Source organism: Bicyclus anynana, chromosome 4 (assembly GCF_947172395.1).
Source record: "Bicyclus anynana chromosome 4, ilBicAnyn1.1, whole genome shotgun sequence".
Lineage (NCBI taxonomy): Eukaryota > Metazoa > Arthropoda > Insecta > Lepidoptera > Nymphalidae > Bicyclus > Bicyclus anynana.
In genome coordinates this window covers 4578330-4592291 of record NC_069086.1, presented here as the reverse complement: position 1 = coordinate 4592291, position 13962 = coordinate 4578330, and the positions used below count along the sequence as shown (strand labels likewise).

At 38.6% G+C, this 13962-nt stretch overlaps 2 protein-coding genes across 2 annotated transcripts; one reads left to right on the top strand and one right to left on the bottom strand.

The window, feature by feature from the left end:
- On the top strand, window positions 1–9384 carry LOC112043332 (uncharacterized). Its single transcript, XM_024078689.2, has 5 exons — window positions 1–459; window positions 1058–2038; window positions 2745–3023; window positions 4552–4687; window positions 8561–9384. Exons 1-5 carry the CDS (start codon window positions 82–84, stop codon window positions 8692–8694), a joined length of 1908 nt encoding a protein of 635 aa, XP_023934457.1. The 5' UTR covers window positions 1–81; the 3' UTR covers window positions 8695–9384.
- On the bottom strand, window positions 9239–13198 carry LOC112042909 (40S ribosomal protein S8). Its single transcript, XM_024078116.2, has 6 exons — window positions 13124–13198; window positions 12808–12914; window positions 12469–12568; window positions 11439–11614; window positions 10624–10753; window positions 9239–9382 (listed from the first exon to the last, which is right to left on the bottom strand). Exons 1-6 carry the CDS (start codon window positions 13125–13127, stop codon window positions 9273–9275), a joined length of 627 nt encoding a protein of 208 aa, XP_023933884.1. The 5' UTR covers window positions 13128–13198; the 3' UTR covers window positions 9239–9272.
- Between the last annotated feature and the right edge of the window lie 764 nt (window positions 13199–13962).

Sequence of the window (13962 nt, the reverse complement as noted above, 5' to 3'; positions counted from 1 at the left end):
TAATTAGTTACGAAGAAACCTCTAGCCGGACCACAGCCGCGCGACCGCGACCACTCGATTGCAGACAGAGCCGCGAACACAATGGCCAGAGTCGGACGCTCGCATCCACTCTCCACTACGGGCATGTCACGCTTGCTTTGCGTATTTTTAATCATCAGATTAATCGCGTGTGCGGAATACGGAATCCCAATAGAAATAAAGTTGTGGGACTCCAAACGGACGCCTCTAGCTCACATGGTGGACGTAACAAATGAATTTGGTTTAAAAGTTTTGGCGGAGCATAATTTTTTAAATGATAACAATATAGCGTTTTCCCCTTACGGGTTGATGGGTATTTTGGTTGCTCTCTACGAAGGTGTAGACGGAGAATCGTCGTATCAGATCCAGCGGAGTATGCAGCTGCCGTGGAACAGAAACGTCATGAGGATCGGTTTTCGAGATATACATCGCACGCTTAAAGTGAGTCATAAAACAATGTTTTGTTTAGTTTTTAAAAAACTCATACTTAATATTTTATCTCAGAATATTAAAATATTTGGACATTTAGTTACAATAGGTAATTATTTTGTTTCTAATTTTATCTGCCCAGGCAAGTAGGTATAAAATGTTAGTTTTGATGGTGACCTCTTGACTGACTCTGACTCAGGGCTTATATTGAGGATTTTATGGATGACAGAAAAGCTTGATAGTTTATAATGTAACTCAGGTTTGAACCCATAACCTCATGATACGAAGCTGCATAGACTAACCACTGAACCAACAAGGTAGTCCTTGATGTCCAATATAATAAAGCACTTGCCGGTGTGGAGTGATTAACTATTCCAATACATTGGGACTTGATGTTCATGGTTTTTTCATGATCTATATCACCAAATACATGCCTAATAGTTCAAATCCATTTTAGCTTTACGAGTCTATGAGCTAGGTGTTTTTGATTTTACTACAGTTCGTCGACCATTACAGAACAGCTGAGCTTTCTTATGAAACCCATAGTTGTTAGCGTTTTTCGGAATCATAAGCAGTCACTGATTGTAAAACTTATACAATATCTTTACAGACGTATTTTGTTCCTGAGGAGGGTTTTCTCGCAGGACTGGCTCTTAATAACGAAAATGTTACGTTTACTGAAAGCTACAAAAAGATTCTACGATTTTATGGATTTGATTTAGAGAGTGATCAATCACCAAACTCCAAGCCAAATGTTACAACGGAAGCACCGCAAATTACTACATCTAGTATGGACAATTCTTCTACAACTACTGTTACTCCTACCAGCAGTACATTTACTACTAGTAGCAGTAGTAGTAGTACACCAACCACAGTGATCACAATTGCAGAGAAAATAACAGGTCGTGAAGATTCATCAACTAGTCAATCTACTAAAGCAATGAGAGAGGAAACTACACCAAACCCGCAAGCAGAAACTTTAGATATACGCGAGGAAAACGATACCCCTGTTGTTTCTACAGATGCAACTTCTACGACAAATTCTATTGAAACTACAACAATGAGCGGAATCACTACACAAACGACAGAAGTAACAACAGAGCTTATGACTTCTACCACGGAGACAACGTTGTCAACAATAGCATCCACTACGCAAACAACATCGCAAGAATCAACTGATACTACTACTAGTGGATCTACTACTACAACGACTAGTGGATCTACTACAGATAATGAAAATACATCAACAGTAACATCCACTACAGAGACTACAACAGGTACACCATCATCAACTATGACAACTGATACGCAAACAGCATCAACTAGTTCAGTTACTGAAACTCAACAAACGGAACAAATGTCCACGATTACAGATATGACTACAGATTCTATGTCAACAATTCCCACCACATCAACGTTAGAAACACTACAAAGACGTAAGAAGTCAGTTCTTGACTTCTTGTACACAAGTCCGCCGTATGACGATGATTACTTGGTATACAGATCGTTTGATGTCGGAACCGATTTACCAAAAGAAAATCCATATGAAGATGATGAAAATTTTATGGCCAATGGACTAAGGAGTATTCAGGTAAGAATTTAGATTTCAGTACCTAAGTGCTTTCAGCATAAAATTACCTATGTACCTAGCTACCTATTTACTTGATTAATCTAGTATTTTATAGCATACGTTTGTGTTTAAGTGTGTGTGTGTAAACATATGTAACAAACATACACATGTTTGTTACTACTTCGCGGCCCAATTTTATTGAATCATTTTGAATGAAACTTGGAAATGAGATAGATACTCTGGATTAACACATAGGCTACTTTTCATCACGAAAAAATGGTTTAGGCAGCATTTGTGAAACAGAAAATTTCAATATTGAAAGTATGTTTGAATTTTCTGGCCTAATCAGAGTATTCTGAGTACCTTTTCCTTTTACCTACCTTTACCTTTTTCTTCTGAGTAGAGCCGTGATATGACCTCTGCCTCCGATTCCGGAGGGTGTGAGTTCGAATCCGGTCCGGGGCATGCACCTCCAACTTTTCAGTTTGTGTATTTTAAGAAATTAAATATCACGTGTCTCAAACGGCGAAGGAAAACATCGTGAGGAAACCTGCACACCAGAGAATTTCTTAATTCTCTGCGTGTGTGAAGTCTGCCAATTCGTATTGGGCCAGCGTGGTGAACTATTGGCCTAAACCCTCTCATTCTGAGAGGAGACTCGAGCTCAGCAGTGAGCCGTATATAGGTTGATAACAGCGAGTACCTTTCATTGTTTATTTTTTCGTAGGTAGCCTACATGCATTACGATTCTGTGATGGATTATGCGTATCTGCCACACTTAGAGGCTTCGGCCCTCCGCCTTCCCCTGGACAGCGAGAGATACTACCTCCTTGTGATATTGCCAGCGAGGAGAGGCTCCGGAGAGTTGGACAGATTGCTGGCTAGGATGTCGCGAGAGTCTGACCTGTCTGATGTTTATGCTGCTCTACATCCACGCCGCGTCCGCGCGGTTGTGCCAAGTTTTATAGTCAAAGGACATGTGACACTTACGACGGATTTGCAAAAGGTATTTTAGTTTGTGTTAAGTACCTGGATTAGTTGCCTATTTTGATAAAATTTCATCATCATCATCATTATCAGCCGATATACTTCTACTGCTGGACATAGGCGCCTTGCATGGACTTCCAAGCAAGACGTCTCGACCTGCCAGTATCCACCGGCTCCCTGCAACCCGCTTGATATCCTCCGTATTATTGACACCGCTTGATAAAATTTAAACATTTCGAATCTCAATGCGATCCAATAGGTACTTGTACCTTTGACTATTTAGACTACTTGTACATATGTTTTCTGTGCTATACCTAACTATTTAATTTTACGTGTAGGTACCAACATGCAAACCATATCATGCATCATGCGTCGTAAAAAAATGTGCACATAACCTAATTATTTTGACATATTATACCTAGCTACCTACCTAATTTAAATAGGTAAAGTACTTAGATAATCTCGTACCTCCATTTAAGTGCTCGGTATTGCTTCTAATATTTTAAGTTATAACGCATACTTTGGTACCTGCCCGATAACTACGAGTACCTGTACGAATTTTTAGGAGCCCTGTCGTTTTATTGCTTTTAAATTGATCTTGTTAAGCAAGACATGTACGAATTTGCGGGGTACCTACTACCTACTTTCCAAAGATTCACTGCTCGTATCTAACTCTCGTACCTATCTATAGATTTCTTTTCGTACATCCGTAAGTCCTTCCATCAATTCCGGCTGACCTACAAGCGCAAACTCTTGGAAGTTATCAGTTTGAAAAGTGAAATTTATTAATCAAACGAAACCTGTTTCAATTTAATACTCGTAAGTTTGTTCAAATTATTTGCGGCAATAAATTGTCAAGTGCTCGAAGTGTGACCTACTAATTAACAGCAGAAACGTTCAAGCTAATTTGCATGACAAAAAATTCGTTTTTATTGTTCTGATTCGGATTTCACAGCCTCACAGTGCAATGTGAGTATCAAATCATTAACTTTGGTGTTTTTTTCGTTGACCTATTGAACGTACTTATTATCTGTTGTAGGGTTCAATAAATTCAAAAAAAAGCTCTCTCACATGAGAGAAATCAAACCACTGAAGAGACAGCGTCCTGCAGTGGACATATATCGGCTGATATGATGATGATGATGATGATGAATGTCCTCAGCATGTGCGTGTAAATTAGACCTCAACGATAACTATCAACTATCAACGACAACGTGTCGTTCGCAACAAAATCAAACTGAGCACATCGTCTTCGCAAGTGAAGTCCCCGCTCCCTTATTTCTTACTTCACAATGGACGTGGATTTCAACCACTGTTACACGAACGCCAGATCTCACCACTCAGACTAAACGTTTGAGCAAAGAACTAGTTTTGTAGGAGACGGCCTTAATAAATCTTATCACTTCCCCTTTTTTCACCTAGCCCTAGGGCTAAGCTAAGCTTTTGCTTTTACCGTAACCCCCCCCCCGATCCCCAAATAGCTTACAGCAAATACGTGATGTAAAAAATCAACCATGAATGTAAACATGCCTATTTTATTTATCTAGATCGGTATCCGCGACGTCTTCGAGCCTCGCCAACACGACTTCACGCCCATGACGCAGCAGGGGGGTGTGTACGTGCGCAGCATCGAGCAGGCCGTGTCCGTCGCCATCCGCAAGTACCAGCCCGACATCAAACACAGTAAGTTGTTTCACTTCACTTCACGCCCATGACGCAGCAGGGCGGCGTGTACGTGCGCAGCATCGAGCAGGCCGTGTCCGTCGCCATCCGCAAGTACCAGCCCGACATCAAACACAGTAAGTTGTTTCACTTCACTTCACACCCATGACGCAGCAGGGCGGCGTGTACGTGCGCAGCATCGAGTAGGCCGTGTCCGTCGCCATTCGCAAGTACCAGCCCGACATCAAACACAGTAAGTTGTTTCACTTCACTTCACGCCCTTGACAGCAGGGCGGCATTTACGTGCGCAGCATCGAGCAGGCCGTGTCCGTCGCCATCCGCAAGTACCAGCCCGACATCAAACACAGTAAGTTGTTTCACTTCACTTCACGCACATGACAGCAGGGCGACGTGTACGTGCGCAGCATCGAGCAGGCCGTGTCCGTCGCCATCCGCAAATACCAGCCCGACATTAAACACAGTAAATTGTTTCACTTCACTTCACGCCCACGACAGCAGGGCGGCGTTTACGTGCGCAGCATAGAGCAGGCCGTGTCCGTCGCCATCCTCAAGTACCAGCCCGACATCAAACACTTCAAGTGAAACAACAGTAAGTTGTTTCACTTCACTTCCCACCCATGACCAGCAGGGTTGAGTACCTATTGATACCTCTGCAATTGTCATCGAAAACCGAACCGACCGACGCTGATGTGAAAATAAATTAGGTGGCAGATAAATTAGATGGTTTGAATACTTCCTTATTTTGGTAAGTACCTCGATAGGTAAACTTTGATAGGACTAACATCGTGATTCGACTTCATCAGATGGGTATTATAAATAGCCTAAGTATTAAAAGGTCAGCGTGCCGCGTGAGTATATCGAGAACAATGGCACTTGGGCAGGGTCTAACCGCCTAAGGTTACGGTGTGATCCACTTAATTACGCGAGCTAGAGGCGAGCGCGTGGGACAAAGATTGGCTCTTCACCGTTACGCGTTTATGGACATCGGATCCTTGAACGACACTTGTGCATTTGGTGTACATCAGTTAGCACATTACTCCCTAAATTTTAGCCACTTCTAAATACGAGTAGTTTAGATGCTACGCATATCTACTTTTCGTCAACAAGTCGCATGTAGCAGTGGTTTGCACAAATGCACAGGGTTTTAACTAGGGTAGACTTTATACGTACAAATTGTACAATGCAGGACCTGTAGCCATGTGGCACGTCGATTCTCTTTCTACAAACGCTAAGGCTTCGAAACTAAAAAAATGTAGGTACGGGTATGACAATCCGATCGACAACTTGATCACGTGACCTGTGGATAGCGATGTCATTCCCATACATTGTTTAATTTTCGAAGCGTTAGCGTTTGTAGAAAGAAAATCGACGTGCCATAGCTACAGGCTACAGTAATGAGTTTCAAGGTAGACAGTGCATTTCTGCATCTATGAATTGCACACTGTTAAGTATACGTGCTCAACAGCTGCGACAAGTTGCGATAAATGCTATTTGTAATATCACTGAGCAAATTGCTCGAATTACACATAAACAAGCATGCCCTCGTTTTACGGTATAGGGCCGAGATAATTGTTGCCAAAAGAGTGCGAATTCCTTTTTACCAAGTGGTGAGACCGGCTCTATTGTCTCGTGGTGGCGATGGCGTAACGCGGCGACACGCGCGTTTGGGCCCATTGATGCGCCGCGCGGGTGACCGGTAAGGTTGGCGCGAAAGTGCGCGGAAGTTTCGTTAACAATTAACATGAAAGTCGATCGACAAAAGTAACAGATCCGGTATCTACCGATTACAATAAAGTAACTTCATCTGCGTAGTTCCCATTGCCGTGGAAATACTTTTAAAAAGCTAGCTTGTACAAAATTACGCAGTGTGGCTCTCAAATAGGCAAAAAAGAGAAAATAAATAACCGATAGATTGACAAATAGATAAAATAAATATGGGCCAAACTTTGAACACAAGGCATAAAGCAAGTTATCCGGAGGAAAACAGTTGTAAAGTAAGCCTTTAAAAGCCTAATCCCTTGCAACGGCAGGGTGAGGAAAAAAGATAGGTTGACAGAATATTACCTATTATACCTAACATCTATTTTTATTATTTATAATTACAGTACTGAAAACCTTCAATTTCCATAATATACATAGAATAGTAAACAAAAAAACTCGTTTCGGTGCACCTATTCGAATTTGAATTAAAATGGCAGTTATCGGTAAGTCACAGCCCTACTAACACACTACTCGTCCCGTCATCATAGAAAATCGTCCATTGCACCGACATTATTATGACCTAAATGCCTAATCGAGATGGAAATGATGATTTGCTGATATACCAACTTTTCAATTACATCAATGAGAAGAATTACGAGATGATTTGTTTCCTGTCCATCAATGATTTAGCTATTTTTTCACCGGTCCGCCGCATTTGCATGACAAGGACGAGTTCACCCATTATAAAGTGATGAAATTGTCGAACTTAAAATAATTATACAAGTAATGGCAGGCTCAAGGTAAATAGTGTTAAATGTCCTTTGATTATTTAGCCTATTACTGACTCGTTGGTCCAATGGTTAGCCTGTCCAGCTTCTGGCCATGAGGTCAGGTTTGAACCCTGAGTCACCATTAACAATCCACATTCGGCTCACTGTTGAGCAAGAGTCTCCTCTAAGTATGAGAGACCCACCAATTCGCAGACTTCACACACGTAGAAAATTAAGAAAAATCTCAGGTGCAGGTTTCCTCACGACGTTTTTCCTTTACCGTTTGAGACACGTGATATTTAATTTCTTAAAATGCCCTGGACCGGATTTGAACCTACGCCCTCCGAATCGAAGGCAAAGTTCATATCCACTTGGCTATCACTTAGGAATCCTGAATGGCTATGAAATATGTACCTACCATTGAGCTTTGTTTTGTTCCAAGAGTTCTGAGGCAATCGTCCAGTAGCACCCCAAGTGAGTCTCACAAAACACACCCGTGCTTTGAAAAGCATGTTAGGTTAAGCCGTCGGTCTAGTTCATTATCATTAACATCAAATAGTGATCCTTGACCTTATGGCCGCCTCGAAGAGCCGATGGACGTTAGGGTCCCAAGGTGCTGGAATGGCCACCCCGCACCAGAAAACGCAGTGTTGGTCAACCTTCCACTGATGACATCAAGCGAGTCGCAGGGATTCGTTGAATGCAGGCGGCTCAGGATCGTGATGTCTACAAATCTCTACAAAAGCAAAAAGCAGTGGACGTCCATCGGCTGATATGATGATAATGATATACCCACCAACCGTCATTGGTTAAAATAGGCTGATAATGATGCCTATGCCTAAAGCCATCGTCAAATTCCTAATGCTTCATTGCGATCTCGTGCCCAAGTAATAATGCCTGTACCTACCTGAATGACAAGTCGCTTTGCGTCTTTATCGGTAGAACATAAAATCTTTTTAACAAAAAAATTAAAGCGACTTCAAAATCACATAAATAAATTAAAAAGCGAAAAATAACATCGTATGTGCTACCTTCTGATCACTTTGAAGACGGTATCAAAATGTCATCTTGTGGAAAACAGGCAAAGATGCAAATTCGTTTTCAAAAAGTGTTTCCTCGCAAATGTGTTATTTATACAACGTCGTATGACATACATGCGCTTTGATAATTACAGCCTCTGCTTCCTTACTATAGCTCTCGCCTTAGGCTCGAGCTGCAATATCGCCTCGGCTGTAATTTTCAACTTACCGCACTTATATCATAATGTACTATTATAATTAAGTTACTAAAAAAAGCGCCACAGCACCACACAATACTAACGGACGCCCGCGACTTTGTGCGGGTTTCGTTTGCATGCCAGGTATACAGACGTAAGTAAGTAATGCACATCTCTTTGTTGCAGAGTACATCAACACCCGTGCTCCGGTGGTATTCTCCGCTACATACCCGTTTCTGTATTTCGTCATGGACACAAATATCCACGTATCTCTAATGGCGGGCAAGATGGTAGACCCATTAAACACAAGAATATTATAATTTTGAGTTTCATTTTGATATTGAATTAATTTAACCTGTGATATATTGTATGCAAATACTAATTGATAATGCCTATGACGCGTGCACATCCAAACACCATTCAATCCACGTGTCAAGTTAATCCGCTCGAGCTGTACCGTAAAACAACGCGTATTCTTACTGTTTATAATACCGACTTAGACACTGTATTATCTATTTCACCCAGCAAACTCACTACCGATTTAGAATTTTTCTGACTGCAGCACCATCTACCATTTATATACCATTACCAATTGTTTTCAAACCATCCAGGAACTAATTGAAATTACACACAAAATTTCATCCAAATCAGTCCAGCCGTTAAGGAAAATATATCTTTGAATATTACATTATACCTTTCATTTGGGCTAGACCTACAGTCTATCTAATATTTCGATAAGATTTTACAACAAACTGTGCAGTTTTCAGATTTAACTGTAAAGAAAACTGAAAGTCTGTAGCCTGCTTTGAATGTTTATAATTGGGATAAGGTTTAGTTATCTAACTACAAAATCAAAGATGGAAATGTGTTTTTTGCATTTATTTATACATTAAACTCCCTACTTCGCCCTCTTGGATTTGATCTTTCTTAAGTAGAACTCCAACTCCTTTCCTTCGAGTACGTAACCGTCGGCGCGACCGCACTGGCCTGGCCGACTCGCTACACACGCTGTAAAGAATTACAGAATATTAATTTATATATTCCTAGAACTACACACAGCAGTTAAAAACAATTTCCTATCAGAGTAACTATGACGAAAACATCATTATGTCTACTGGATGGTTTCCAAAACGGCACCCATCCATGATGCAGACTCAAAAGCTTCTTGATATCATCATTTATATGTATAACTGTAGTAGGCTTATAAAAAGGTTCAAGATCACAAATATCTCAAAAAGAGAGAAATGTCAACTAACTGTTTTGTCCTATTGCAGCAAAAGAAAGAGTAATATTTTCGATTAGTCCCTATTGGTTGTTATTTGACATGTCATCTCTGGCCTAAGTTCGATTAGTGTAACATAATAATGACACATACTAATTTATATTATTTTTGGAACTTTAATAGCTTTAGGTAACTTAATAAAACATAATCAACGCACAAATCAAAACACATCACTTCAAAATAAGAGAATAAAAACACTTTCAAAAGTTGTATAGTAAAAATAAAGAAATTAAAGAGGAATGCCCCACCAGCCCATACAACGGCCCAGGGAACCCAAGTATACCCCTGTATAAAAGTACATATTAAATGGAGGTCATAATATGATGCATAAATAAGGATCTGGTTGAATAATTGGTTTAATAAAAGTATTTTGAGGAAAAATACATTTTTTTATTGTACTTTTTTGTTTTGTTTTTCTGTTATCAACATAGTTAACAAACAAGAAAGTAACAAACAAACCAATCATAAGTCTTCAAAAAATATCATAAAACTCAGGCTGTATGGTCAACAAGCTTAACTTGTCCCCGTTGTGGACAAATTAGAGATGAATTTAAAATGTTGAAGCAAACTTGTTTTAATAAAGTAATGATTTCATTATTAAACCAGAATTACCAATTTTTTTCATTTTATTGCAGAATTATCAAAATAAGGTAAATTGTTGGATTAGGCCTGGGCTAGGGATGGGCATTCCCTTTGGCACAATTTTGTACATTCTCAAGTGTCTACAATACACAGCTCATCCATTAATATTATAACTTAGAAAAGAATACATAGGGTTCATGTCACTGGATGTGATGCCCTTTAAGTCATGACAACATACAGACCATTTGATGAATGTTTTTTTTAATAACAGATTGCAAAGAGAAAAAAAAAAATTAAAACTTAGTGCAGAGATTTTTCCTACACTTCTACAGTTTAGTAGTAGCTGTTGTTGTTAATTAGAAATTACTTTACTGTAAATATGTACCTAATAAACGTCCAGTGTGGAATTGTTCTTCGAGGGCAGCCTCAACCTTGGAGAGGCGCTGTCTTGACAAGTATTTCTTTGCCGTCTTCTTACTGCGTTTCTTGTTAATTATGGCTTCCTCAGCTTCTGTCTGAAAAACAATTAAGGTTCAAGTTTAACAGAGACGGAAAAGTTATACCATCATCTCAGCAAGTCAGTTTTTGCATATTAATCATTTATTGGCTTATCATATGACACGCATAGTTTCATCATTTTTCAGTTAAATTTCTGTTGGATTTGATCACAATTATAGCAGATCTTTTGAAAGACAATAAGATACCTTAATGTTGCTATAGGAAGATGGTTTCACATCTATCATTTATTTCTAATATGCTATGCTAGGCTGAGTTATGCCTCTCTGGTACATGGCAAAAGTGAACTTGCAAAGCATCAGGTCCACCAATATCAGCATACAATGTATACAAGCAAAAAATTAAAAACACAGCAGCTGGTAGAAACTAAGTACTACCAGCCTGTGCAGCCATTGTGTTTATATACACATAAGCCTTAACACCTATGCCTCAGAATGATAGGTACAGGATGCATTAAAGGATGTTTCTTGCATGCCTAGTGAACTGTTACTCTGTAATAGGAAATGGTTGACCACATTACATAGGATGGAGCACCTGCAAGTTTTGCCAATTACATTGTATAAAAAAATGCACACCAAAATCTCTTTAAGACAATGTAACTGGACATTGCTGTACCAACATTACTGTTGTTAACTTTCTCAGAACCTTTAAACACTATTGATACTGAAGGTTTAGCATACTCACCAACTTGGCACCCTTCTTTCTACCAAGCGGCAGGAGGTAGTGTGACTCGTACCACTGCCTGAACGGTGTGGCGTCCACCACAACAATAGCGTTCTTGACCAGGGTCTTGGTACGCACCAACTCATTGTTGGAAGCGTTATATACGACATCAATGATACGTGCTTTGCGGGTTGAACCTATAACATAACAAACAAGTGTAATCATAGAAGCAAGTTAATTAGAATAAGAGAATAATTGAATAATTTTATTATTCTTTACAAACAACTGATAAATTTAAAGTAGAGATGATAGAGATAGCAGTTTAGCCCGATACCTGATATCCAGCCAACCATGTGGCCAGATAGCTAGATAGATAGATCCAGCCGCCGAAGATTTGATGAAGTAGCAAATGGAAACAATATTGACCAGGTTCAACGTAAAGAAAGAAATGTGATCACCTGTGAGCTGGATTTTTATCTCAAGTCAGTGCAAATTGATCGAAATTGTGACCCTTATTCTTGGTGGACAACTAAAGCCAAATAATACCCAAACTTAACAAACTATGCCAAAATCTACCTTTTTTGCAACTTGCAGCAGTGTATATAGCGAAAGACTTTTTTCTGTAGCTGTCCTTATTAATGAAGAGAAACACAATTGCCTGCTACCTCTCAATCCACAGAAATTAGTATATATTCACCATACTTTTCCCATAGTGCAGTATGAGTACCAATTCATTCATTTTCTTTGTATTTATACATTAATTTATTATTGTGTGATTAAAATTTAAAACTAAAGCTAATTATATTTAAGCTAAGTGATATTAAGAATAAATAAAGCAAATAATTACTCAAAAATATGTTTCTTTAATGAAGTTTTTTTTATTCGGCCGGATAGACATCTGGCCGAATAGTAGAATTTTGAGTACAATAAATAGCAAATGTGCTCTTTTTTAAATGTACACATGTGACAGTATAAAGTTATCACCACCAAACCATGACACCACAACCACTGTCAAGAGTGTGATGATTAAGAAAACAAACTGTAGACTTACATTCAGATCCCCATGAGAAGTTTCCAGTGTCTAGACGCAGCGCGCGGTATTTGATGTTACCACCACGAGCGCGCACCAGATGAATACGCTGTGCGCCAAGCTGAAACAGATGTAAAAAAATTACTTCAAAAAAATATTTAACAGGTACCTAGCCCCATTATTATTTTCAATTTTCAATTGGAAATATGCGTGCAGTAACTGAGACAATGTACAAAGATTACTGTAATACAATTAATTTGTTTAAACATGCAAAAGTAGGTATATAAATTTAACAGAGTAAATAAAAATTTTACTTTTGTTATTGACGAGGTTAGTTTAGGTTATCTATCATTGATGTACCTTGGTGTTGGCAGCCGGGCGACCTAACTCATACTTCCTCTTCTTACGGATGGGCGCGCGTTTACCGCCTGTAGCCCTCCTTTTATGCCAGTGATCGCGACTGATACCTGAACAATATTTGCCAAACTTATGTTATTTTTGCTCGCACAAATTAACCACAACACTTCTCCGATATTATCCCAAAGAAACATAGAAATATGGGTAAATAAAACACTCGCGGGCAAATCACAATTTAGTAAACGTAAGGATATGGAAAATATCAAGTAACTTTTAAGATTTTAATGGATTTATTTTACGTTATTCACGAAGTACTTACCCATCTTGGCTGGGTCAAGTCAAAAAGAAGATTTTATTTGACAACTGACAGTTCAATTGTTCAACAAAAATGTAAACTGTAATTGTCTATGATAGTGCTGCTATAGAAAAATAATATTTTTGAACATTATTCACATGCCATGGGAACTTAGAAGAACGTGAAATCTTTATGAATCAGCGCCATCTACATCCTAGATTTAAGATTCCAGGATAGTAAATTCAATTACTTATGGTGTGTATGTATTACAATGTTTTTAGAGATTTAAACCGTGTAAGTATGAAAAAAAAAAAAAAAAAAAGAATTATTTATCCTTTTAATTTTGACGTGCAATATAGGAAGAATGTGTTTGTATTTCTAAAGCAAAGGGATTATTAAAGAAAGACAGTAACCGTACATTAATTTCAACGATGTTCCATATAGTCATTTGGCCTAGTGGTGCATATCAAAAATACGATTTAATAATCTTGAGTTCGAGCCCGGACAATGGAAAACTTTTTGTCTTTTTTTTTCTCTCTCAATTGGTTTCTTCAACTATTACAAAATTAAAAATATCTCATTTACAAAAAATATGCATTATTATTTTTTTAACATAATGGATACTATACTAAAAATACTGTAGCTAGTCACTAGATGGCGCTATCACAAGCGTTCCGAAAAAAGTTAGAGTAGCCTATCTATTTCCATTAATACATTGTAATCTTTGATTATTCACTTCGAAAAGTTAAAAATAATATCATAAAAACAAATTTATCTATTTTTTAACTAGCCTTTAACTTAACTAATCACAGTCGTTTAATATTTTAAATACGAGTATGACTTAAAAGTATGTAAAATGTTAA